This window comes from Phocoena sinus, chromosome 11 (genome assembly GCF_008692025.1).
Source record: "Phocoena sinus isolate mPhoSin1 chromosome 11, mPhoSin1.pri, whole genome shotgun sequence".
Classification (NCBI taxonomy): domain Eukaryota; kingdom Metazoa; phylum Chordata; class Mammalia; order Artiodactyla; family Phocoenidae; genus Phocoena; species Phocoena sinus.
The window spans coordinates 30709868-30736594 of NC_045773.1; the positions used below are offsets into that span (position 1 = coordinate 30709868).

At 39.1% G+C, this 26727-nt stretch overlaps 1 protein-coding gene across 3 annotated transcripts in view; it reads left to right on the top strand.

The window, feature by feature from the left end:
- CFAP20DC (CFAP20 domain containing) overlaps positions 1–26727 on the top strand; it is a 265217-nt gene that overhangs the window by 185820 nt on the left and 52670 nt on the right. For all 3 annotated transcript variants that reach the window (XM_032650317.1, XM_032650318.1, XM_032650319.1), the window contains one exon: positions 18549–18752. In XM_032650317.1, the coding sequence (XP_032506208.1) occupies positions 18549–18752 (204 nt within the window). The remainder of the gene's footprint in view (positions 1–18548; positions 18753–26727) is intronic.

Sequence of the window (26727 nt, forward strand, 5' to 3'; positions counted from 1 at the left end):
GCGCATTAATTTTGTATCCTGCTACTTAACCAAATTCATTGATTAGCTCTAGTATTTTTCTGGTAGCATCTTTAGGATTCTCTATGCATAGTATCATGCCATCTGCAAACAGTGACAGCTTTACTTTTTCTTTTCCGCTTTGGATTCCTTTTATTTCCTTTTCTTCTCTGAGTGCTGTGGCTAAAACTTCCTAAACTATGTTGAATAAGAGTGGTGATAGTGGGCAACCTTGTCTTGTTCCTGATCTTAGTGGAAATGCTTTCAGTTTTTCACCATTGAGGACGATGTTGGCTGTGGGTTTGTCATATATGGCCTTTATTATGTTGAGGAAAGTTCCCTCTATGCCTACTTTCTGCAGGGTTTTTATCATAAATGGGTGTTGAATTTTGTCAAAAGCTTTCTCTGCATCTATTGAGATGATCATATGGTGTTTCTCCTTCAGTTTGTTAATATGGTGTATCACGTTGATTGATTTGCATATATTGAAGAATCCTTGCATTCCTGGAATAAACCCCGCTTGATCATGTTGTATGATCCATTTAATGTGCTGTTGGATTCTGTATGCTAGTATTTTTTTTTTTTTTTTACGGTACGCGGGCCTCTCACTGTTGCAGCCTCTCCCGCTGCGGAGCACAGGCTCCGGACACGCAGGCTCAGTGGCCATGGTTCACGGGCCCAGCCGCTCCGCAGCATGTGGGATCTTCCAGGACCGGAGCACGAACCCACGTCCCCTGCATCAGCAGGCGGACTCTCAACCACTGCACCACCAGGGAAGCCCTGTTTGCTAGTATTTACCACTGCACCACCAGGGAAGCCCTGTTTGCTAGTATTTTGTTGAGGATTTTTGCATCTATGTTCATCAGTGATATTGGCCTATAGTTTTCTTTCTTTGTGACATCCTTTCTGGTTTTGGTATCAGGGTGATGGTGGCCTCGTTGAATGAGTTTGGGAGTGTTCCTCCCTCTGCTATATTTTGGAAGAGTTTGAGAAGCATAGGTGTTAGCTCTTCTCTAAATGATTGATAGAATTCGCCTGTGAAGCCATCTGGTCCTGGGCTTTTGTTTGTTGGAAGATTTTTAATCACAGTTTCAATTTCAGTGCTTCTCATTGGTCTGTTCATAGTTTCTATTTCTTCCTGATTCAGTCTTGGCAGGTTGTGCATTTCTAAGAATTTGTCCATTTCTTCCAGTTTGTCCATTTTATTGGCATAGAGCTGCTTGTAGAAATCTCTCATGATCTTTTGTATTTCTGCAGTGTCAGTTGTTACTTCTCCTTTTTCATTTCGAATTCTATTGATTTGAGTCTTCTCCCTTTTTTTCTTGATGAGTCTGGCTAATGGTTTATCAATTTTGTTTATCTTCTCAAAGAACCAGCTTTTAGTTTTATTGATCTTTGCTATCATTTCCTTCATTTCTTTTTCATTTATTTCTGATCTGATTTTTATGATTTCTTTCCTTCTGCTAACTTTGGGGTTCTTTTGTTCTTCTTTCTCTAATTGCTTTAGGTGAAAGGTTAGGTTGTTTATTCGAGATGTTTCCTGTTTCTTGAGGTAGGATTGTATTGCTATAAACTTCCCTCTTAGAACTGCTTTTGCTGCATCCCATAGATTTTGGGTCGCCGTGTCTCCACTGTCATTTGTTTCTAGGTATTTTTTTATTTCCTCTTTGATTTCTTCAGTGATCACTTCGTTATTAAGTAGTGTATTGTTTAGCCTCCATGTGTTTGTAATTTTTACAGATCTTTTCCTGTAATTGATATCTAGTCTCATAGCGTTGTGGTCAGAAAAGATACTTGATACAATTTCAAGTTTCTTAAATTTACCAAGGCTTGATTTTTGACCCAAGATATGATCTATCGTGGAGAATGTTCCATGAGCACTTGAGAAGAATGTGTATTCTGTTGTTTTTAGATGGAATGTCCTATAAATATAAATTAAGTCCATCTTGTTTAATGTATCATTTAAAGCTTATGTTTCCTTATTTATTTTCATTTTGGATGATCTCTCCATTGGTGAAAATGGGGTGTTAAAGTCCCCTACTATGAATGTGTTACTGTCGATTTCCCTTTTGTGGCTGTTAGTATTTGCCTTATGTACTGAGGTGCTCCTATGTTGGGTGCGTGAATATTTACAATTGTTATATCTTCCTCTTGGATAGATGCCTTGATCATTATGTAGTATCCTTCTTTGTCTCTTCTAATAGTCTTTATTTTAAAATCTATTTTGTCTGATATGAGAATTGCTACTCCGGCTTTCTTTTGGTTTTCATTTGCATGAAATATCTTTTTCCATCCCCTTACTTTCAGTCTGTATGTGTCTCTAGGTCTGAAGTGGGTCTCTTGTAGACAGCAAATATATGGGTCTTGTTTTTGTGTCCATTCAGCCAATCTGTGTCTTTTGGTGGGAGCATTTAGTCCATTTACATTTAAGGTAATTATCAATATGTACGTTCCTATTCCCATTTTCTTAATTGTTTTGGGTTCGTTATTGTAGGTCTTTTCTTTCTCTTGTGTTTCTTGCCTAGAGAATTTCCTTTAGCAGTTGTTGTAGAGCTGGTTTGCTGGTGCTGAACTCTCTCAGCTTTTGCTTGTCTGTAAAGGTTTTAATATCTCCATCAAATCTGAATGAGGTCCTTGCTGGGTAGAGTAATCTTGGTTGCAGGTTTTTCTCCTTCATCACTTTAACTATGTCCTGCCACTCCCTTCTGGCTTGCAGAGTTTCTGCTGAAAGATCAGCTGTTAACCTTATGGGGATTCCCTTGTGTGTTATTTGTTGTTTTTCCCTTGCTGCTTTTAATATGTTTTCTTTGTATTTAATTTTTGACAGTTTGAATAATATGTGTCTTGGCGTATTTCTCCTTGGATTTATCCTGTATGGGACTCTCTGTGCTTCCTGGACTTGATTATTTCGTTTCCCATATTAGGGAAGTTTTCAACTATAATCTCTTCAAATATTTTCTCAGTCCCTTTCTTTTTCTCTTCTTCTTCTGGAACCCCTATAATTCGAATGTTGGTGCATTTAATGCTGTCCCAGAGGTCTCTGAGACTGTCCTCAGTTCTTTTCATTCTTTTTTCTTTATTCTGCTCTGCAGTAGTTATTTCCACTATTTTATCTTCCAGGTCACTTATCCGTTCTTCTACCTCAGTTATTCTGCTATTGATCCCATCTAGAGTATTTTTAATTTCATTTATTGTGTTGTTCATCGTTGTTTGTTTCATCTTTAGTTCTTCTAGGTCCTTGTTAAATGTTTCTTGCATTTTGTCTATTCTATTTCCAAGATTTTGGATCATCTTTACTATCATTATTCTGAATTCTTTTTCAGGTAGACTGTGTATTTCCTCTTCATTTGTTAGGTCTGGTGAGTTTTTATCTTGCTTCTTCATCTGCTATGTGTTTTTCTGTCTTCTCATTTTGCTTATCTTACTGTGTTTGGGGTCTCCTTTTTGAAGGCTGCAGGTTCGTAGTTCCCGTTGTTTTTCGTGTCTGTCCCCAGTGGCTAAGGTTGGTTCAGTGGGTTGTGTAGGCTTCCTGGTGGATGAGGCTGGATCTTGTCTTTCTCGTGGGCAGGTCCACGTCTGGTGGTGTGTTTTGGGGTGTCTATGGACTTATTATGATTTTAGGCAGCCTTTCTGCTAATGGGTAGGGTTGTGTTCCTCTCTTGCTAGTTGTTTGGCATAGGATGTCCAGCACTGTAGCTTGCTGGTCATTGAGTGAAGCTGGGTGCTGGTTTTGAGATGGAGATCTCTGGGAGATTTTCGCTGTTTGATATTATGTGGAGCTGGGAGGTCTCTTGTGGACCAGTGTCCTGAAGTTGGCTCTTCCACCTCAGAGGCGCAGCACTGACTCCTGGCTGCAGGACCAAGAGCCTTTCAGCCACACGGCTCAGAATAAAAGGGAGAAACAGTAGAAAGAATTAGAAGAAAGAAAGAGGGGGGAGGGAGGAAGGAAGGAGGGAAGGAAGGAAAAAAGAAGATAAAGTAAAATAAAATTAAGTAAGATAAAATATACTGAAGTTATTAAAATAAAAAAAATAATTATTAAGAGAAAAAAAACAGACGGATAGAACCCTAGGACAAATGGTGGAAGCAAAGCTATACAGACAAAATCTCACACAGAAGCATACACATACATACTCATAAAAAGAGGAAAAGGGGGAAAAATCATAAATGTTGCTCTCAAAGTCCACCTCCTCAATTTGGGATGATTCATTGTCTAAAGAAGGGAAGGAAGGAAAGAAGGAAAGAAGATAAAGTAAAATAAATTAAAGTTATTAAAATAAAAAGTAATTATTAAGAAAAAAAATTTTTTTAAATGGCTGAAAAAGACAAATACCGTATGCTAACACATATATATGGAATTTAAGAAAAAAAAATGTCATGAAGAACCTAGGGGTAAGACAGGAATAAAGACACAGACCTACTGGAGAACGGACTTGAGGATATGGGGAGGGGGAAGGGTGAGCTGTGACAGGGCGAGAGAGAGGCATGGACATATATACACTAACAAACGTAAGGTAGACAGCTAGTGAGAAGCAGCCGCATGGCACAGGGATATTGGCTCGGTGCTTTGTGACCGCCTGGAGGGGTGGGATAGGGAGGGTGGGAGGGAGGGAGATGCAAGCAGGAAGAGATATGGGAACATATGTATATGTATAACTGATTCACTTTGTTATAAAGCAGAAACTAACACACTATTGTAAAGCAATTATACCCCAATAAAGACGTTTAAAAAAAAAAAAAGAAGGACGGATAGAACCCTTGGACAAATGGCGAAAGCAAAGCTATACAGACAAAATCTCACACAGAAGCATACACATACACCCTCACAAAAAGAGGAAAAGGGGAAAAAATAATAAATCTTGCTCTCAAAGCCCACCTCCTTAATTTGGGATGATGCGTTGTCTATTCAGGTATTCCACAGTTGCAGGGTACATCCAGTTGATTGTGGAGCTTTAATCCGCTGCTTCTGAGGCTGCTGGGAGAGATTTACCTTTCTCTTCTTTCTCTTCTTTGTTTGCACAGCTCCAGGGGCTCAGCTTTGGATTTGGTCCCGCCTCTGCGCGTAGGTCGCCAGAGGGCGTCTGTTCTTCGCTCAGACGGGACGGGGTTAAAGGAGCCACTGATTCGGGGGCTCTGGCTCACTCAGGCTGGGGAGAGGGAGGGGCACAGAGTGCGGGACGGGCCTGCGGCGGCAGAGGCCAGCGGGACGTTGCACCAGCCTGAGGCGTGCCGTGCATTCTCCCGGGGGAGTTGTCCCTGGATCCCGGGACCCTGGCAGTGGCGGGCTGCACAGGCTCCCCGGAAGGGGGGTGTGGAGAGTGACCTGTGCTCGCACACAGGCTTCTTGGTGGCGGCAGCAGCAGCCTTAGCGTCTCATGTCTGTCTCTGGGGTCCGCGCTTTTCGCCGCAGCTCGCACCCATCTCTGGAGCTCCTTTAAGCAGCGTTCTTAATCCCCTCTCCTCGCGCACCAGGAAACAAAGAGGGAAGAAAAAGTCTCTTGCCTCTTCGGCAGGTCCAGACTTTTCCCCGGACTCTCTCCCGGCCAGCCGTGGCACACTAACCCCCTGCAGGCTGTGTTCACGCCGCCAATCCCAGTCCTCTCCCTGCACGCCAACCGAAGCCTGAGCCTCAGCTCCCAGCCCCGCCCGCTCCGGTGGGGGAGCCGACAAGCCTCTCGGGCTGGTGAGTGCTGGTCTGTGCCGATCCTCTGTGCAGGAGTCTCTCCGCTTTGTCCTCTGCACCCCTGTTGCTGCGCTCTCCTCCATGTCTCCGAAGCTTCCCCCCTGCGCCACCCCCTGTCTCCACCAGTGAAGGGGCTTCCTAGTGTGTGGAAACCTTTCCTCCTTCACAGCTCCTTCCCAAAGGTGCAGGTCCCGTCCCTATTCTTTTGTCTCTGTTTTTTCCTTTTTCTTTTGCCCTACCCAAGTACGTGGGTAGTTTCTTGCCTTTTGGGAAGTCTGAGGTCTTCTGCCAGCGTTCAGTAGGTGTTCTGTAGGAACTGTTCCACCTGTAGATGTGTTTTTTATGTATTTGTGGGGAGGAAGGTGATTTAACGTCTTACTCCTCTGCCATCTTTAAGGTCCCTCTATACAATTGATTTTTAAATTGATTTTGTATCTTGCAATCTTGCTGAACATTTATTAGTTCTAATAGTGTTTTGTGAATTCCTTTGGATTTTCTATATACAAGATCATGTCATTGCAGATAGAGATAGTTCTACTTCCTTTCCAATCTGGATGTTTTTTATTTCTTCTTCTAACTTAATTGCATTCACAAACTGCAGGCTTTTTTAAAAATAAATTTATTTATTTTATTTATTTATTTTTGGCTTAGTTGGGTCTTCATTGCTGCGTGCAGGCTCTCTCTAGTTGCGGCAAGCGGGGGCTGCTCTTCATTGTGGTGCGCAGGCTTCTCATTGTGGTGGCTTCTCTTGCTGCAGAGCACAGGTTCTAGGCACTCAGGCTTCAGTAGTTGTGGCACGAGGGTTCTAGACACAGGCTCAGTAGTTGTGGTACACGGGCTTAGTGGCTCTGAGGCACGTGGGATCTTCCCAGACCAGGGCTCAAACCCGTGTCCCCTGTATTGGCAGGCGGATTCTTAACCACTGCGCCACCAGGGAAGTCCCCACAAATTGGATTTAATTTCAATAAAAACCTTTTTTTCTTTCAATATATATAAGATTTAATACTTACTAGTGTGGCCCCAGTATTGAATGGTAACACAGGCCTGATGAGCTCAGACAGGCCTAGAAAGATTCTACTGGTATGAATCAAAAGAACTGTGCTTGATGCAAGAAGAAAATTTTGAGAATTCTCCTGGAACTAGAAGTCCATTTAATATTAATATGAATACAGGTGTGAAATTACCTTTGCTGGCTAGCATCGTAGTCCCTATATGTAGAGTTCTGATATGTACGGAGGTTCTACCACCTAAGCTAGGTTTCTAAAATAAAGGACCTCCAGGTGATGGAGTATACTTATTCTGGTTCTACTTCTGAATAAGTAAGAGCACCTCCTCTTCTGTTGACAGCTTATCAGGTCAGGTATTCTCCCAGCTGCTAGCGATACACTGACCAAGAGAGATGAAGCCTGTCTCCTCAGGGAGCTTATGTCTGTTGGAAGACATAGACAGCAAATAAATAAGTTCATACAGTGATTATAAACTTTATATGATAAAGACTTGGGAAGCAAAAAAACTGGGTGATATAATAGAGTGGTAGGATGCCTAGAATTGTGGGCACTTAACCTAGTATCTGACTGAGTAGGTGACATTTGAGGTGAGAGCTAAAGTTTAAGATGAAGGCAGCCGTGCAAAGAACTAGAGGATAATGTTTTAGGCGTCAGGAACAGCAGGTACAAATCTTCTAAAATGGGCATCTTTGAGGAATAAAGGAGGCCCGTGTAGGTCGGACATATGGGCAAGGGGAAAGTAGAAGAGGGTGACATCAGAGAGGTAAACAGGCCCAGATCGTGTAAGGTCAGGAAGGACATGGTGAAGAGGGTGGCCTTTATTCCAAATGCAATGGTACGTCTTTGAAGGTTATTAAGCAAGGCAATGACATTTATATTCAAAAAGTCTCCTCTGGCTGCCTCCAGAATGGATTCAATATGGCAGGCATAGAAGCAGGGAAGGCAATTGAGGCATTACTCTGGTAGTTCACAGTGGAGATGAAGAGAAGTAGCAGATTACTGGAATAATGGGGAAGTAGGACTGACAGGATGTAAGAAAGAAGAAACAGGCAGAATCAAGGATGATGCTTAGGTTTAGGACTTGAGTAACCAGACAGATGGTCATGTCATTTACTGGGCTGTGGCAGACTGGATGTATCTGAGCCATCAACGTAGGCATCAAGGTACCACAATCAGGAATTGCAAGTGAACATCCCATTGAAAATCTGTGCCCTCGCAAAGTGCCAACGTGAAGCAACTTTATGACAGAAAAAAATAAAGGCTCTTATAAAATGAGGTGCAAGAAAATTGTCTTCCTAATCCCCTGATATGGAAGAGTACTAGTAATTTTTAAGGAACACTTACTGAAATTGATTTGCTAACTGCTTGGTAAACTTCTTTCTTGCAATGTTTTATTCACATCTTAATAGAGTTCTCTATTATTAAGTTCAAATATTTTTAATTAAGAAAGAAGTACAGCCCTCTGGGTAGTATTGCAATCATATAGCTAGCTGGTAATTAAACTTTTCCACATATATAACTGCATTCAAATAATTTTGAATGAATCATTTTAAACCTGCAGATGTTGTTATGTGCACCTTTAAACAAATAAACAAGACATATATAACAGTCTTTGTGGTTCCAGAAAAAAGTTGGAGTTTTTGAAGAATTGTTGGTTTCATAAGAATGACAAAATATGCTACCAATTACAAATTCAGATATTCTCTTTAGAAAAAAAGACATGACTTTTTATAGGAAAAACATTGTAAAATATATGTAACTTTTGAGTTTAATTTTCACATTTCCATTTTTGAAAATCAGAACTGAATTATGGAAAGACACTTTTAAAGATATTTCAGGCCATGGTATGATGTGAGCGAATTTTTCTCTTAATCATCAAGCCTTTTTTTTTTTGGATAATAAAAAAGGATTAGTTTCATCACCTCCCTGATGAACTTGAGCCCAGTATTGGAGCAGTGAATATCATCATATATTTTTTAAGTTATAAAAGTTTACTATTCAATGCAATTTATGCTCAACAAACTTAGAGAAAAATGAATTTGTAAATTATTTTAGGGTTCTAAAGGCATTATTCCATTACATAAATTTCTGCATTTTCTAGGGTGTATAATACTCTTTGTTCAAAGTGATGCCATCTTTCTCTTTTTGAATTTGCCACTCAAGTATGCCATTTACAGCTGTCTTTCTAACAATACTGCATTGTTTGAAGAATTCATAAATGTCTTTCTCACCCCTGACTTGCTTCAGCTACAACAATATTCCGTTGTTGTAAAACACCTGTCTCAGGGTCAGGTTGCCTTGTATATTATACATCACCCTGGCCCAATTGGGGAGGTTCACTTAGGGGTGACTCTCCCTCCTTCAGCAGCTTCCACCACAGATGCCCACCGACCTCATGCTGCCCTGATCCTTCCCTTTGCTACCCTCAAGGCCTTCCCCAAACAGGGCCCTATGTCATGTCTATCCACATTTTCATTCTTCGGAACTGAGAAGTCAGGAGCAGTGGGCACCATGGTTCAGAGCACCAGCTCAAATCAGACAGACCTGATTTGAGTCCTAGCTTTGCTTCTTTTTACTTATGTGACCGTGGACACATTTCTTAACCTCTTTTAGCCTTGGTTATGTCATATGTAAACTTGGAGAAAATAACAATACTTATTCCATAGGGTTGTTGTGAGTATTAAATGAGATAGTACATGTAGAACTAGTATCCCATAGTCCAACAGGATATTTTCTTGTACCTATTTATGAGTAGTTAGAATTGTAAACCAGTATGCCTGGCATTCTAAAGCAAACCTTTCAATTTCAATCAAATTCTAGAAACTAATTATTGAGATTGTTCAATAAGTGATAACTATATATGCTTCTTGTCCTCTGCTTATCGTTGAATCCAGTGTTAACATAAGAGTAAATTAATGGGTCACTTCTTCCAGGTAACATGTTGATATTTTTTCAAGGATACACTGAAGAGAGAAAAACATTTAGAAGCAGGATGTGATGGCTCTCCAGTCATTCCCCAGAGACCACCCTCAATGTACTTACCATGTTCCCAGAACTAAATTGTAGGTGTGTAGCTTCATGATTGATGGAGTGAATTGAACTTGGGCAGGACTGACAGCATTTCATAAACCACACTGTTAACCATGGGAAGAATATTTCATTTATTAAATTGGACATTCCTGCCAATTAATAGTCTTTGGAAAAAGAGTCTGGTATTTGATATTTTGTTGAAACTGCACTCTTTCCTTGTCTCTGAAAAAACAAGGTCATTATCTCAGTCTTATCTGTCAATGTACTGCTGGGTATATTGCTGAAGCTATAGAACTTGGTGATTAAATAACATTTGTGCCACCAGTAAAAGTATTTGAATTAGGCATAGAAATTTCCCAGGTGGAACTCACTCCTAGCCCTCTTCTTTTTGAATATTTTTCTGTCTGAACTGCTGCTAATACTACAGGGTGGTTTGTTTCTTTCCCTTTTTTGTATCTAGTGTCTAATTTAGTTATCCACCAAGGCAAAATGGTCTAGAATAGATGTATGTTAAAATAATTTAAATGGAATGGTGGTTTAAAATCCAGGTGATGATATGGAATTGCAAGAGTTATTAGGACATTTTGATATCTCCATTTCTGAGTAGTTAGTTATGCAAACAATATGCCAGTTACTCTGATGAAGAGGAGCAGTTTCAAATTCTCAAAAGTTTCAGAAATTGTAGCTAGAAAGTCTTGACAAAAATTAAGAGACTATCAGAAGTATGAATCAATGAAAATACATTAGTGGTTTAACCAACACACTGTGGCGTTTCATTGTCAGTTCTCCAGTATTCCAATGCTAAGGTTAGCATCCTACTAATCGAATGTTTGTGGAAGAAATCCATCTTCTTTGATGTCTTGTTCTTCCTAATTTTAAAGAGGAGCAAGTCAAATTTGTAATTTTCCTTCTTTAGGTAAGAGGTACTAGGCTATTTTCTAAACACAATGAGATTGAGGTCTTTGATTAAGAACCTCGTTTGTGGCTTTAAGGATTTGGAGTACTTGCCATGTGCCAGGCCCTCTACAAGGTGTCCCATCTCCATTTTCACCCCTCATGAGAGGCCTTACTTATTTGAAAGATAAGGAAGGAGAGAGGTTTAGCTTGTTCACATATAATAAGTAACAAGGCAGAGTATCAAACCCAGGAGATCTGGCCAGAAAAGCCTGTGTACCTTCCACACTGGCCTATCACCCTTCGTTAAAGACCACTGAAAAAATTCTGTGATCATGTGGCAATTTAACTTCTATTGCCACTTGAAGCTTTGCAGTATTTTAATGTGCAGAAGCATACACAGATGTTGGTATATCTGTCGTTAATGTTTTACAACCAGTTTTATATTCTAAACAGTTCAAACTTACTTAAAAGTTATCATCTTCCCACTCCAGAAGCATCAGTTGGCTTGCCTCTGCTGTTTTCATCTCTATAAGCAGCCTCAGTAATTGTTTTCCTCCTGGTTCTTTAAATAATATTTTAAACTACCACTTATTGAATGGCTACTATGCTTGTCCCATGTATAAGGCTACACTTCACCTTGTAGGTGGCATATCCTTGAATATAATATAAAACCTGTTCAATTTGGTTTTACTGGATTCCTTCTAGTCTATTATTCTTAAACTCAGAAGATAGATGCTGGAAAATTACAAATTGTTTATCAGCTCACTTTAAGGTTAATAAGAGATCAGCTATGTTTGTCAGAGAATTCTGTCTGAAAATTAGCAAGCTGACTACCAAGGCAAAATATTTGGAAGTATATTTCTTTTTAGGTCATGGATTAAAAGAGTACTCTATACAAATATAGCACATAAATATAAAGATCTTTTTCTTTAAATCTTTTCGTGCCAAGAAAGAGAGAGCCACATATATAAGATAGATAGCTATCGCTTTGCAAGGAATTTTGCCACTATTGGATTTAATTAGCCAACAATTCTTTACCTGAGACATTTTGAGAGATTATTATTCATGAATAATGAAGTATGGATTGAGTCAAGGGTTGTGAAGTGTCTCCAGGTCACACGCTGAAATGTTTGTGACAGACATTTCAGAGGCAGCATTGGGTCTGGTTAAGCCTATGTCCACGTGAATGCCAGGGAGATCAGCTTGGTGTTTTGTGACCACCTAGAGGGGCGGGATAGGGAGGGTGGGAGGGAGGGAGACGCAAGAGGGAAGAGATATGGGAACATATGTATATGTATAACTGATTCACTGTTACAAAGCAGAAACTAGCACAACATTGTAAAGCAATTATACTCCAATAAAGATGTTAAAAAAAAAACAAAAAAACATGATCTAGATTCTGACCGGTTGGTTCTTTTGAATAGCCTAACTCTTAATTTATGCTTTGCAAGTTGACGTAGCATCTCTTAAATTTAGCAAAGGTTTTCAAGTTGTACTGTGGCTTGGTCTTTAAGTTTTGATTTATCTCTTTGTGTGGTGAAGACATGCTGAAAGCTACCGTGTAATTATGAATAAGTTATGAGCTCAAGTATGTGTCACTTAGAGCTCATGTTTGTGGCTTCTGTCTTCTCTTCATTCCTATTGTTAGTGGGCCTGTGTCCCCAATGAATCAGAGCAAATTCTTGTGTGGGTAAGTAGCTCAAGAATTTGAAACAAGTCTTCAAGGAGTACTAGTTGGAAAAGAGATGCTCTAGAACACTAATTTACCATGAGCTATTAGTATTAAAAATGTCAATATAGGAATTAAACACTGTCTGCAAATAGCAATAAGGAGGAGATTAATCTTCAGATTAAAATGCCGATTAAAGTTTAAAATTAGTTTTGGAAAATGGACTTCCACTTTTCTTGCTGTCGTGTTGAGGTTCAAAAACACTCACAAAAAACTTCCTAATTACATCTTTAAAACTCTTCTTTTTTTTTTTTTTTTTTTTTTTAAATTTTGCGGTACGCGGGCCTCTCACTGTTGTGGCCTCTCCCGCCGCGGAGCACAGGCTCCGGACGCGCAGGCCCAGCCGCTCTGCGGCATGTGGGATCTTCCCGGACCGGGGCACAAACCCGTGTCCCCTGCATCGGCAGGCGGACTCTCAACCACTGCGCCACCAGGGAAGCCCTTTAAAACTCTTAATAATAAATACAAGTTTGAAACCACCATGATACTGACTCCCAGCCACATTTACAAACTGCTTTTTTTCCCCCATTAAGACAGTCCAGAGTAAGGTGCCAATGATTAATGACTAATCACTTCCTAGGAAATCTCTCTTTGACTCTTAGACTTCTTTACTCTTGTTGGCCACAGAGAAGTGTGCATATCATAAACATATACTTAGACGGATTTTCACAAACTGAACAAACACATGTGACCATCATCTGAATCAAGAAAGAAAACGATGCCAGCACCCCAGAAGCCCCACTGTGCTCCCTCCCTGTCACTATCCTTTTCTGTCACTATGCCCTCACAACCACCCACTACCTGCCAAGACTAGTTTTACCAGTGTATGGTCTGTTGTGTCTGGGTTCTCTCACTCAGCATTTCGTTTGTAAGATTCAATATATCAGTCACTTCAATATAGTGTCCTACTGTGTGACTCTCACACCATTTATTTATCCATTCTACTGTTGATGGGCATTTGGGTAGTTTCCATTTGGGAGCTATTAAAATTATGCCTTTTGGTAGAATTCTATATTCTTTAACACGACTTGGGCCACTTCTACAAGGAAGTGGAACCATCTGGTCTTATAAGATTTTGGTTAAATTCTAGGTATTTTCATTCTTGTTACTCTGGAACAGTATTACAAATTTCATTTCTAAAACAGTATGTATAAGTAAATAATGCTTTCTATGAATATAAGCTCCATACTTCTAACTACCCCATGTTTTCCTGCCTGATGCTTAGAATATGCTTCTATATCACCCTTCCTGTCCTTCAAGGCCTGGCTTAAAGAACATCTCCTCCATGAAGCCTGATCCTACAAGAAGTGACCTCTCTCTTTTCTGAAATGCCAGACTATTTGGTATATCTCCCTTTTCTCACGTTGCCTTCTGTTATAAGAGCCACTATCCCTTTTGTAGTAGTAGCACCTTTTGAGTCTTGGGGTAACTTAAAGGAATACAAAGAGCTGGAAACTGATTGTTAGAACTTTTATTAAGAGTTTTTACAACATGATGTCTCCTATGCCCTAGCCATCAGGCACTGTCACAATGCAAACCTGATTCAGAAAGAGTCTCGAAGATTTTCATAGGCTCCAGAATGAGAATAACGACCCAGTTTTCTCTCAGTTCTGTTACTCTCCCAACCATATAAAATAGAAGGAGGTTCGTCATCTCATCTTATTAACTGGTGTCCATGTCTCACTTTGCCTCTGCACCACCATTGTAAACTCAGTCTTGTGTCACCTACAGTTCAGTAGAATTGGGTCTTATCTGAGGCTCACAAAATTCTATAGGCAGATATTTGATCAATTAAGCTGTTCTGTCTTAAAATCTTTGAGAACACGGATTAGGTGAAGGCCATCAAGTTGAAAGATTATTTTTGTTTGTTGTGTTTTATCATTTTGCTGGAGTTATCAGTTTTCCTTTTAATCATTATCAAAGCTCTGTGTGATTATTAATACTATACCTCAGTATATGTTACCTTATTGTATACTCATTTCTTTAGAACTCTTAATTGCCCTCCTAGATGAAAGCAGGGGCCACATCATACTTGTCTTTGTAACTTCACTGTCTTAGGCTCCCAAAACTGTCTGAAAAAACATCAATGAAAACAAATGGCTTGAAGGCTTTATAAGGGAAGGACTTGCCTGGGAGTCTGAGCACAGCTGAATTATATAGCCTTGAGCCCATTATCTTGCTCCTAAAACAAATCTGATTGATATGTCTCCCCTCTTTCCTACAAGGATATTTTGAGACAAAATTGGGTTATACATAACAGTTTGAGCCTTTAAGAGATAGAATTACATAAAACACTTTGCCTCTCAGGAGTTGCATAATTTAGTTAGATGACATCTTGTTCTGGGTCTACTTTAATGTGAAGACTTTATAGCAAGCCTTCTTTTTTAAAAAAATTAATAAATGATTTAGCCTTTCTGGTGATTTTGAAATGGTTTAAGAGACTGCAAATCAAGAATGTATCAAGGGACTGTTAATTACCTCTCTCTGCCACCAGTTGCTCTATTCATGACCCTAGAGAAAGTTGCTTCTTTCTCTCTGCTCACTCTTGGCTGCCCCTTCCAGGGTGTTGTCAGAATACATTTTACTGTTGTATCAAATAAAATCATGGAAATATAGAGTTTTAAGCAAAGTTAGCACCACCAGTTTCTAGCACATAAAAAGGTCTCAGTAAGTATTTGTGGGATAAATTAAGGAATGATCAATCCATTTCCACTGCAGATTACTGCAATATTCCAGGCACGTATTTACTTCCCCACCCTCTGCTTCAATACCTCTGGTGGTGGAGAGAGTTCACTCCCTATGAAGGCCGCTCATTCCATTTGTCAACAAATTTAATTACTATCACATGCCACCTTAGACTTCTGTGAGGCTTTTTCTAATTCTACTGGGCAGTTGCATCTTAGTCATATCTCTTGTAGTATTGATCATGATACATTATAATACCCCAACTTATAATACCTGTTAGGTCTCCCTTTCTAGACTGAGCTCCATGAGGACAGAAATATGTCTCATTTTCCTTATACTCCCAGCTCCTAGCATAGTACAGAATGGATGAAAGGGGCCAAAGAAAATGAGAGGAAAGACTAATAATAACAGGGAGAATATGTATTGATTGCCAACCCAGAGGTCTCCTAAGAGGGATGTACTCACCCCAGAAGAGGTGTATCAAAAAGAATCAGCTGAGCTTCACACTATTTACATTTATTTCTTTAAGTTCAACCATTTTCATTTCTATTTTTTGTGTGTGTATGTTTTATACCATACATACTATTTTAATATAGTTGTACATTTGTTTAATTTTATAAATAAACATATATTGGAAGGTACACACTCAAACACGTTCTGATAAAGGCACAAATCGTTAAGTTTGGAGACACTTAGTATAGCTGTTTGTCAGGTACTATGCTAAGCATTTGATATACATTATTTTAGTCCACCAAAAATCCCATGAGGTATACACTATGGTTCCATTTTATAGATTAAGAAACTAAGGCACAGAGAGATTAGGTGATTTGCCCAATCACATACAGCTGGTAAATGATGAAACCAGGGCCTGGACTCAGATATGTGTGGCTTAACCACTGCAGCATTCTCTCTTGTTTTTCTGTCTTAGCATCTAGGGTTGTACCCCAGGCACAGTATAGGCTTGTGGATTAAATAAACAAATCAGATGGCTGAATTAATCATACTAAGTACATATAAAAGCTTTATTCTTAAGAAAAATTTTGAAAATAAAATTTCCTTTTTCATTGTAAAAGCATGTATTGTCAGTGCAAGCCAAATAACATACCTATGTGACACGTTAGAATGTTTAGTTCCATTTCTTGACAGAAAAACTGAAGTGAAGGACAGCAAGTCACATGTTTACTATTGATCCCAAAGTCAAATGGCTAGTCTTGTTTTCACATCTGATTACTGAACTACTTTTTTTAAATTGAGGTATAATTCATGTACCATAAAGTTCAGGAGTTTTTAGTATATTCACAACATTCTATAACCACCACCACAGTCTAATTTCAGAACATTTACATCACCCTAGAGAGAAACCCCATACCCATTAGAGATCACTCCCCATTCCTTCTTTCCCCAGTCCCAGGGAAATCACCTGTCTCTCTTCTATCTCTATATATTTGCCTTTTTTGTATATTTCACATAAATGAAATCATACAATCTGTGACCTTTTGCTTCAGGCTGCTTTCACTTAGCATAATGTTTTCAGGGTTCATCCATGTTGTAGCATGTATCTTTATGGCCAATAATACTCCATTGTATGGATAAACTAAAATCCATTCATCAGTTGATGGACATTTGGTTGTTTCCACTTTGGGGCTGTTATGAGCATTGCTGCTATGAACATTTTGTGTGTAAGTTTTTGTATGCACATATATTGTCATTTCTTTTGCATATATCCCTATAAGTGAATCGTTGGGCCACATGGCCCATGTTTAACATTTTGAGGAACCACCAAACTGTTTTCCAAAGTGGCTGCACCATTTCATATTCACAGCCAGTGGTGTATGAGGATTACAGTCTCTCCACATCCTCTCCAGCACTTATTACTGTCTATCTTTTGTATTATAACAACCCTAGTGGATGTGAACGGTACCTCATTGTCGTGTTGATTTATTTTTTTCTCATGACAGTGATGTTGAGCATCTTTTGTTTATTGCTCCCCTATGTCTTTGGAATTTAAATTATTTTTATTTTCTTCTTTTTTAAAGTGTTTTTCATTGGAATATAAACTTTGTTTTTCTTCTTGTGATATCTGTTTTGTCCCAAGAACTCTCAAAGCATATTAAATACTCATGGAATCTCTTATTAGAGATTGCATGACTTCTCAGGGTGCCAAGCTGCTGGAGCCATGAACTGTACTTTCCAGGAAATCTCCACATCACATTATTAGATTGCAAGCTTTCATAACCCCCAAGTTATGATGATGATAATGCTTTATTAAAAAGCTTTTAATGTCATAGAAACACCAAGAATTTTTTTTCCAAATTACATTTTCTTAACTTTTTACATCCCTATGAGGCAGAAAAGAAGGCAGTAGCCATCTCAAAGGGTCCTTCCAAGAAATAAGTGTAGAGATTTGAATATCTTAAAAATTCTAGTATGTCATGGAAAAAAGCTTATTGAGCATAATCACTGATTCTAGATGTACCAAAATATTTCGAGATTGTTTTCAAGTTATATGCCAGTCCTGGATGTAAATCACACTGCTCATTCATATGTGATGCTAACATTTCAGCAATGTTGAAGTTAATGTTAGCTACCAAATTTGGTTGAAGCCAGAGAGAAAGGAAAGGGCTTGAAAATTCCATATGCCAGTTTCTTCCCTGTACATTGAAATAATATTTATACTAGCCTCTAAAGGTTTGTAGTAGTAGTCTTGACAGATTACACATTTAGTGAAGTCCGTGTGAGTGTGAGGGTTTATGGTAGCTCCAAGGTCTTTCTGGCTTTCAGACCTTACGTGTTCTTATCTTCAGTCCATATTTTATTTGATGGCTTTTAACAGCACTGATCATTCTCAATCTTACTGTAAGTTGAATTTATTTGCTCATAATGTTCACACTGATGAAAATGATCAATTCTCTTGTAAACTGGAATTTTTTATGGAAAGTTATTTTTCTTTTTTAGAAACTGCTTTAAATTTTTGTTTATTTAGTCAATCCTCAAATACTGGTTGGGCACCAGATGTGAGAAATACAGTAAGACACTCATGGTGCTTGCCTTTGTAGCACTCATAGACTACCTGTGGACTCCAGAAGCAGTTACATAACTGCAATTGTGATAGCGCTAAAAATGAACACTCTAAGATTCGGTGAGAGCACACAATGTGGAGGAACTGATCCAGTTTGGGGTTGTCAGAAAAAGCTTTTCTGAGGAAGTGACACATAATTTGGGCCCTAAAGGATACCTAGGAATTAGCACACGGGGAACTAGCATGTACACAGGCACGAAGACAAACATGAGTTCGATGCTTTTGAGGACCTAAATGAAGTGTGACTGACACGTCAGGAGGAAAAGACAAGGCGAGTCAGCTGGCATAGGCATCATATAAAGGCATATTAAGGATCTGGGCCTCTGTCCATCGGGAGCCATTGAAGGGGTTAAGGCTTTAGAGTAGCATTTATTGGTAGCCCATAAAATTAAGAAAGGCCAAGTGACCCTTTGCTGTGTCACTTTCTTCTCTCTTGGTCAGGAATATGACTGGATAAACTATCAACCCAGCCAGATGAGTGAATCCGAGTTGCAAATGCTAGCAAGCCTACGGCGGCAACAGAACAAAGAACTGGAGGATACTGGGGCTCCCCATGGCCTGAGCGCATCCCAGGTTGACAACTGTAATGTCAGCATAAGTACCAGCAGCGATGACACAACCACCTGGAACTCCTGCCTGCCACCTGTGAGTCCAGGGTTTTGCATCTTTGTTTACTGCCTTTATCACAAAGCCCAGCCTTGCCTGGGAAAACTAGGGCCAAATGAGGACACTGCTATGAAATCTATTCTGAAATAGTGTTTTAAGTCTGGGGGCATTGTCTTGTCTTAAATCGTCTTATTTACCTTCAGATAAGGTATTTTCATTGTGTGGTGATATATGAAACCATACATTGAAAGAAAAAGAATAATTTTACTGTAGACTCTGGGTATCTCATTGTATCACCACCTCCTAGCACAAACTCTGGCACATAAAGCAGGCTCAACACTTGTTAAAGAAGTGTCTGTTAAATGAACAAACAGAAAGGAGGAGACTATAGTTATATGAAGTACTGGTTCGTATATGGCAGCAGCAAAGAACCTTCTGTAGAAGTCACTGGATTTGTGCTGACTCCTCCCTGTGCCTAAGGGCCATATGCTTCAGCAGCTTGTATTTTCCTATATGTTCATACAGTTAAAGCCCTTTCAAATATGACCCATCATTCTCTCTATAGACCAGCAGACTGCCTGAAGCAGGCCAAAGTCTTCCTGTTTTTCAGGTGAAGAAACTAAACTCTGGGCTCAAGCTTCCATACCTGGTCAGTGGTAGAGCCCAGAGCAAAGCCCAGTGTCTTGACTCAGTCCATTCTCCTCTATGATCCTCAAGGATCATATGGTTTAATTGGAGAGACAAAGCAGAAACATCTACGGAACAGTCCTGTGCAACGTAAGAAATGTCATGAGACAGAATAATAAAATCATTATTATAATAATGGTAATTAGAGCTACCATTTCTTTAAGCACTTGAAAACATTTTAAGATCTCCATAGGCCGAAGGAACATTTACTTATAATGCTACATTCAACATCAGATCAAACATATTAAAATGCACTTTTCATCCAACAGTAAATATAACTTTTTTACCAGACAATTTTTGAAAGGAAATATAAAATGATGCAACTTTGATTCATGCTTATATAAAATTACATAAAGGTTGAGTTTAAGTGTAGTTGATGGTGGATATGTTATGTTTTAAGTATTTAGTTAAATATCAATTTTTCAGTTTTCTTTTTCTATTTTAAAGTAAATTTTTTTTCCAGATCTCCAACTTCTTTGGAGATGTTAGAAATCTCAGAGGCCCTGACACTGAGCCTTGTGTTTCTAACTTACTCCTTACTGCTATCCTATGTGGTAAGCTCTATCGAGTTCCCATTTCCAGATGAGAAAATTGAGGCTCTTGAGTAAAGTGACACAGAACTAGTTTAGCATGACTCTCAATTCTAAGCTTCCAAACACCATGATATGGTGACTTCTCGATCTGTGACTTAATTGTCAAATGAGTGCTACCAATATCTAGCAGAAGTTGAGATTTCTGCTTTGGAGAGAACTTACAGGTCTTCAGGGAGGAGGAATTCAAATTGGTTCTAAGTAGATGTGGGGGGAAAAATGATATTAATTTTTCCTCAGGGTTCTTTTTTCCCACCTTGCCCACTTTCCAGGTTTCTCTTGCCTTACTTAGTTGTGCTTTCATTAAACTGAATGATCAAGCATACATAACACCTCAAGCAGCCTTGGTCCCAAAGAGTATCTGCCCACCCAGCAAAAATACCCCTGTGTGCTAGTTACTCAGAGTATTCTTATAGCCAGAGCTAAGAACATAAGAGTAGGTTGCAGATTTTTGCCAATGCAGTTTGCAATGGAATAGAAATATTCCTTTCTTATAAAAAATATTTCTTAGCAGTCATTTAAACCAAAAGTAAGAAAGAGAACAGTGGCCTCCTGAACAAGGTCATTCTGTCATGAAGTAACTCAGAGACCCAACATTACAAAGAGCAAGCTGAGAAATGATTATTTAAGACTGAAAAGGCTGAACTCTTGGTTGCCCTGGGTACCGTGTCCTCATCATTGTCGTGTTCTGGCAAGGACTGAAGTCCTCATGCATGACGACTACTTTGCTCTAAAAGTACACAGCCAAAAATAACCATTGGTAATGAACTTAATAACGCCTCTATTTGACCAAATGAGAAATTGAAACCAGTCTATTTTTTTAGACAGAGAAAATCATTGAAAAATCTACCTTTGGTATTCATAAGATATGTTTATTATTACATCAAATTCAGTCTATTTCAATGTTGGAACTATCACCAGATGGAAAAGTGCATTCCTTAATGAACCCTGCATCTTGTTGCTCATATAGAGCTTAAATAGAGCAATTTACAAGAACCACTATGGTGTTTCTGGGAGCTCATGACTTTCTCTTTAGAAGTTGTACCAGGGCAGTGAAAAAGAAGAAATGAAAGAGGACATAACTTTATCACAGTGATATCCTGCTTTTCTTGTATCACAGTGATGGCATCATCCTCCATGCTGATCCTCCACACTGACACTTCAACAAGAAATTTGGAAGACATCTCCATTTCTCCCACTCCTTCATTTCCCATACCCATGTGGTCTCCAAATCCTGAGAATCCTCTCTCCTTTTTACATCTTAACCCTCCCTATCTAATACCGTAGCCCTGGCATTTCATTTCTTATCCAACTTCCTTCAGCAGTTTCCTAATACTAAGGTACCTCCAGTCTAAGCACTGTAGCCTGATGGTCAGGAGCATCGACTCTGAAGTCAAATAGCCAAGGTTCAAATCCAAGCTGTGTAACCTTGTAAAGCACTTGGCGCTGTATCTGAGACATAATAAGCAATTAATAAATTAAGATTAGTTGTCATTATTATTCACACTAGTTATCTTTCTAAAGCCCTGATCTGATCTGATCTCTTCCCTGCATGAACTCTCCATAACTCTCCATTGCCTCTTTAGCCTGGCCTGCAGGGCCCCCCGTGATCTGAGACCTGCCCCCCTTCTAGGCACATCTCTCACTGCTCGCCACTTTTCACTCCATCCTTTAATCCCAATTGTAATTCCCTAAGGGCACTCTGCACATATCCTTGTACCTGATTATCCCTTAAGACTTAGCTCCAAAGCCTTCTTTAACCCTTCTCCAGGCCTCATTGAGAGACACAGCTTCCTTTCTGCCACAAGAGCCAGGATTATCTCCATGCTAACTCTCACCACAACCTAGCTTATTTGTCCCACGTAAATTCACTCCACGTATTTTTTTTGATTGGTACAATATGCTATGGACTCCGAGTTCTGAAAGGAGCAGAACTAATTCTCTCCTTTAACAAGATAACCTCCTCTTTGTGCTTTTGTTTCTCCATCACCTTGAATAGGACTTGAAATGAATTTTTACTTCCCGCATAATCACTACCGATCCCCCACCCAACAAGACTGCTGCATACTCTAGCTACACTGCAGCTTGCCCATCACTGTCATTCCTTTTGTCCACATCATGTCAGTGATGCCATTGCCCATACCCTTTCCTCTGCCTGGAGACCCTCCATCCCTCTTCTCTACACTGAATACTCCTGTTTTCCAAGGCCCGACTCAGATGTCCCAGCTTCATGAAACCCTCCCTCCTGCACAGAATTGTTTTCTTCCTTCTCTGGTTCCCGTTATCTTCAGGCTCAGTGATAGCACTTACCACATCAGGTAACCATTATTAGCGATATCCCTCAGGCCTGGCTGTGATCCCCTTGAAGGCAGGACTGGCACAGAGCAGACACAGGACTGGCACAGGACTGGCAGCCAGCACAGAGCCTGGCATGAGGTCACGCTCAGTAGCAGCTGGTTGTTAGTCATTGGTTGAATAAATCAATGAATAATATTAAAAGATTCCTTTTTTACTCTAAAGTAAGGTTGTTTCATCAAAATTCCAAAATAAACATCAGCTGTGCTTTGCTTAAATAGGTCCTGAATGATGCTAGTAATATTTTACATTTAAGATTTGATAGATGGATATTAAATATACACACAAAGAAAAAATCTCCCTCTGGGGAGGACTTGGTGATCAGTAGTTCAGAAAGAAGATTTAGGCAGGTCACATTCAGTTTGGCATCTTTACCTAATGACTTTAGAAACACTGCAGTCAAACCAGGAAGCCAACGCAGAGCAAAATGCAGTCTTTAGCAAAATCTATTGTGTTTACTGCAAGCTTTGGTTTCTCAGCTTTCCTCAGCATCTGTACAGTTCAGAGTAATATGTACTGTTTAAAAGGTGTTTAGATATGATAAATTAGTCATTTTAAAGTGTAATTAAATGTAACCATATTTCTCATAGCAAATTGGCTTTTGTAGGCATCTCTTGCTAAATAAATCAAGCCTACTGAGAAAACCATTGACCTTTGACAGACAAATTTTTCAAAGTTTCCAACTTAGAACCAAATTCAATTAAAACAATGCTTTACAACTTCTGTGGAAACCAGGCTACAAGTAATCAATTTTGGAGGGTTCTGTTAGGAGTAGCCCTCGTGAGATTTATTCAAAAACTGGGCTCTAGGCAGCCTTAGGAAGAAAACTAGGAATTAGTTATAATGGATTCTTAAGTGAATTTTATTTTGGTGAAGGATTTTGATTGACAGCATAAAACTATGTCTTGAGGGGTGTGTGTGTGTATGTGTGGTGTGGTTTCTTTTTAGGAAGAGGAATAGTTGTTAATAGAAACAGCTTCAAGTGATGACCAAAAGAATTTAAACTCTGCATCAGCCAACCTGGGCTCAAATCGCAGCTCTGCCATTTGCTAGCACAATCACTTATAAAATGGGAATAATAAAGGCCCTTCATCGTGTTGGCATGGTGGGAATTGAATGTGTACATGGAATGCGTGTGCCCAGTGCCTAAAAGAGTAGGCTCACGCTAACTGTAATATGCTGCTCCCCCAAAGATGTTCTCCTCAAAGGGCCACTTGAGTGGTCAGAAAAGATTTCTAGGATATTTTCCCTTTTTATCACCACTGAGGGCTGTAAGAATGAGCAGAGGTTCTGTTGTGCTTGTTTTGATGTGAGCTTAACCATTAGAATTCAGACTGACCCCTCAGAGCTTGACAAATAAACTCACTATTTCAATATTTCATTATTTCTCAGTCCCACCTCTAACCTAGATTCAAGAAAAGTATGCCTCATATGCATGCTACCCTGTCAGCAGATGCCTCAAAGCCATCATTCCTTCAAGTTAACAATTCCCATAACCTAATATCAAGCATGTAAGACTCCTCAGCTTGTTAAAAAAAAAAAAATCCTCACATGTATCCATCAACATGGCACACTGCAGAGCATGATATCTGGAGAAAAACGAGGCAAAATGCACTTAATAGGATTACAGGCATATGGTGAGGTTCTCTAACAAGTTATTTATGGTCTTGATTAACCTTGCAACATCTTTGCCATTTTCATATGTTTTACGTAACAACAGAAAAATATTGCCTTTACCTTTTAACATGGCAGGATTATCTTATCTCCTGTCCTTTAATTTAGCCTTCAATTCTCTCCCTCACCCCAAAATTTCTAGCAGCTTGATTATGGAAAAGCAAAGCTTTTTGTGCTCCACGGCAGTTAATTTCACGTGAGTGTAGTTTTTCTGACACTAGTGCATAGCAACAGCGCCACCAAAAGGACAAGGTCCCAAGTTTCTAGGATCTGTTCCATTTTTTGGCTCATCAACATATCATGTTTTACACGGTGATTGCTGGTTGCTAGGTGTCCAATATGTAACACATTGGCATTTCAGGCTCTTTATAGGTAATAGGTCTTAATTTGTTCTGGTCTGTAGATTCATTAACTTCTTAGCTCTCTTTGGGTATTAGTTTTCTTTTAATGGTCCTGAACTAAAAACGTAAGTAGTTGATTGTGCTAAGCTGCAGATAAATCAGATGAGCAGCTGTTCTTTATACCACCATAGAAATAATATACAAAAATTAATATCAGAGTCAGTGTAATTTCTGTGCTGTCAGGAGAAAATATTGAAATGTGCGAGTTGTTCTGTGTTTAGTGACTATGAAAGTCACCCCATGAAATAAACTTTTCTCATTCTTAAGAGTATTGTCTATTATATCTTATGTTGTCCCAAATTTAGCAATGTGGCAAACTTATTTTCTTTAATTTTAAATATATAGTGACGTCATAAGAATGAAATCAGATTAATTTAATTTATGGCAAGGAGATACTCTTATATATATCAAATAAATGTATTTCAGGACTACTTTTTCTTCCTGCCATTAACTGAACTGAGTTTGTCATACTTGTTATTCAGAAACTTAGGTATTCACCCCTTTAGGTGAACCCCTGAGCTGGGTTAAGCACTACAGCTTACTGGTTCAGAGGGTAAACTACGGAATCAGACTGCCTGGGTTCAAATTCTGGCCCCACTATTTCCTGACTGACATGACCTTAGGTTAACACCCAGTGTCTGAATTTCCTCCTCTGTTAGATGGAGTTGTTAATCCTATCTATTTCATAAAATTGCTGTGAGGATCAAATGAGATAATACTTATCAAGGTTTTAACACAGAGTAAGTACTCAATAAGTATCAGTTACTGCTGTTATTATTGTTGTCATAGTTATTTGTAGGAGTTAGTTATTATTCCTTTGCTGCTTCTTATGGAACTCTCTAAATGCGGCTGAATTCCAAAATCAATTTTATTTTTTTAACTTGTGCTTTCATGGAATGTTACCTACCTAGAATAGTAGAAATAGGTTTACTGCCGCACAGGCACAGAAATGTATCTATTCCATTCGTGGATGGGGACATCTGGCTTCAGAAGCCCATCTGTTCCCCCTACCTCCACCCCACCATGTTCAGAGAGCTTTTAGAAGCCATTAGGCACGTTCCCGTTTATTCTGATTTGGGCCTGGGAAAGCAAAATGACATCATTGAAGTGAAAGCTCTGCCCTTTGAAAGCATCACAGCAAAGTTATGGGAACTGAAATATCTTGAAGGAGCCTTTTAGCTGCATCATTGCCATATCCCTTCCTGTCCCTGAGTCTGATTATGAAATTAGGAGACATGTACAGAGAAAGGGAACTGGGATCACCCAGTTTTGTATTGTACCCACTTCAAAGCAAGACTTGCATCCTTCCCCAACAGAGTCATTAGCAATTAGGGTTTATAAGTCAGTTTACAGCAGTTACACGTATGAGTCAGAATGCTCTGCCATGATTTGCTATTATTCAATTTAAATTGGCTATTGAATAAAATATTTGGGGGTAAACACTTGGTAATTAGTTTTCAATAGTAAAACTTGAGGAGTTGGATATTCAGAGTGAGTTCTACTACCCTACAATTATTTTTAACTGAATTTTTTCATTTACTTTTCTGTCTATTCATGTCAGCCGTCCTTACTACTTCAAAAAGTTTCCACTGATTATTTTTCTCTTTTCTAACACTTAAAAATCACTGTGAATGTGAATCTTTTATTTTAGTGTTCTTTTGTACTGCTTGTTTCATTGGATCTGTTTTATATAAACATGAGCAAACATGAAAGGGCCAGTCTATGTAGTCTATGTAAGAACTCGGTCACAAACCAAATAGGATTCTGTAACCATTTCTGTTCTCCAGAGACTGGAGTAAGTCATTGGGAATAAGGGGGTTAGGGACAGGTATAAAATACAATTATCAGTATAAAATTAAGAAAATGGAAATTTGCCTGAATATCAGGACTGTGATGCATAGAGAGTTATTTAAATGCCTGTAAAAGTAAATAGGCAGAGATCCATTCACTAGAGGCCTGAGTACAGGTGAAATTGTGGACGAATACTAATGAATGTATTATCAGGAGTATTTCTGCACCACTGTGAGTTTGTCTGGAGAACCTAGTCCCCTTGCTTACTAATTCCTTTTTTGCTGTGAAATAATAAAGCCTAAATCATAGAACTAAATTTCACTTGCAAATTGCTGGAAGTCTTATTTCTCCAGTGAGATCAAGTATGTCTTAGGACATGTTTTTCCTTCCACTGTTCTCCCAGCTGCTTTTTCTTATTACTGAAATGGTGATGCACTGATATTGGTTCAATTACCAAAGTATCTGAGTACATTCAAGTTCATGGGGCATCACAGATAGGCTAAGTGACTGTGATTA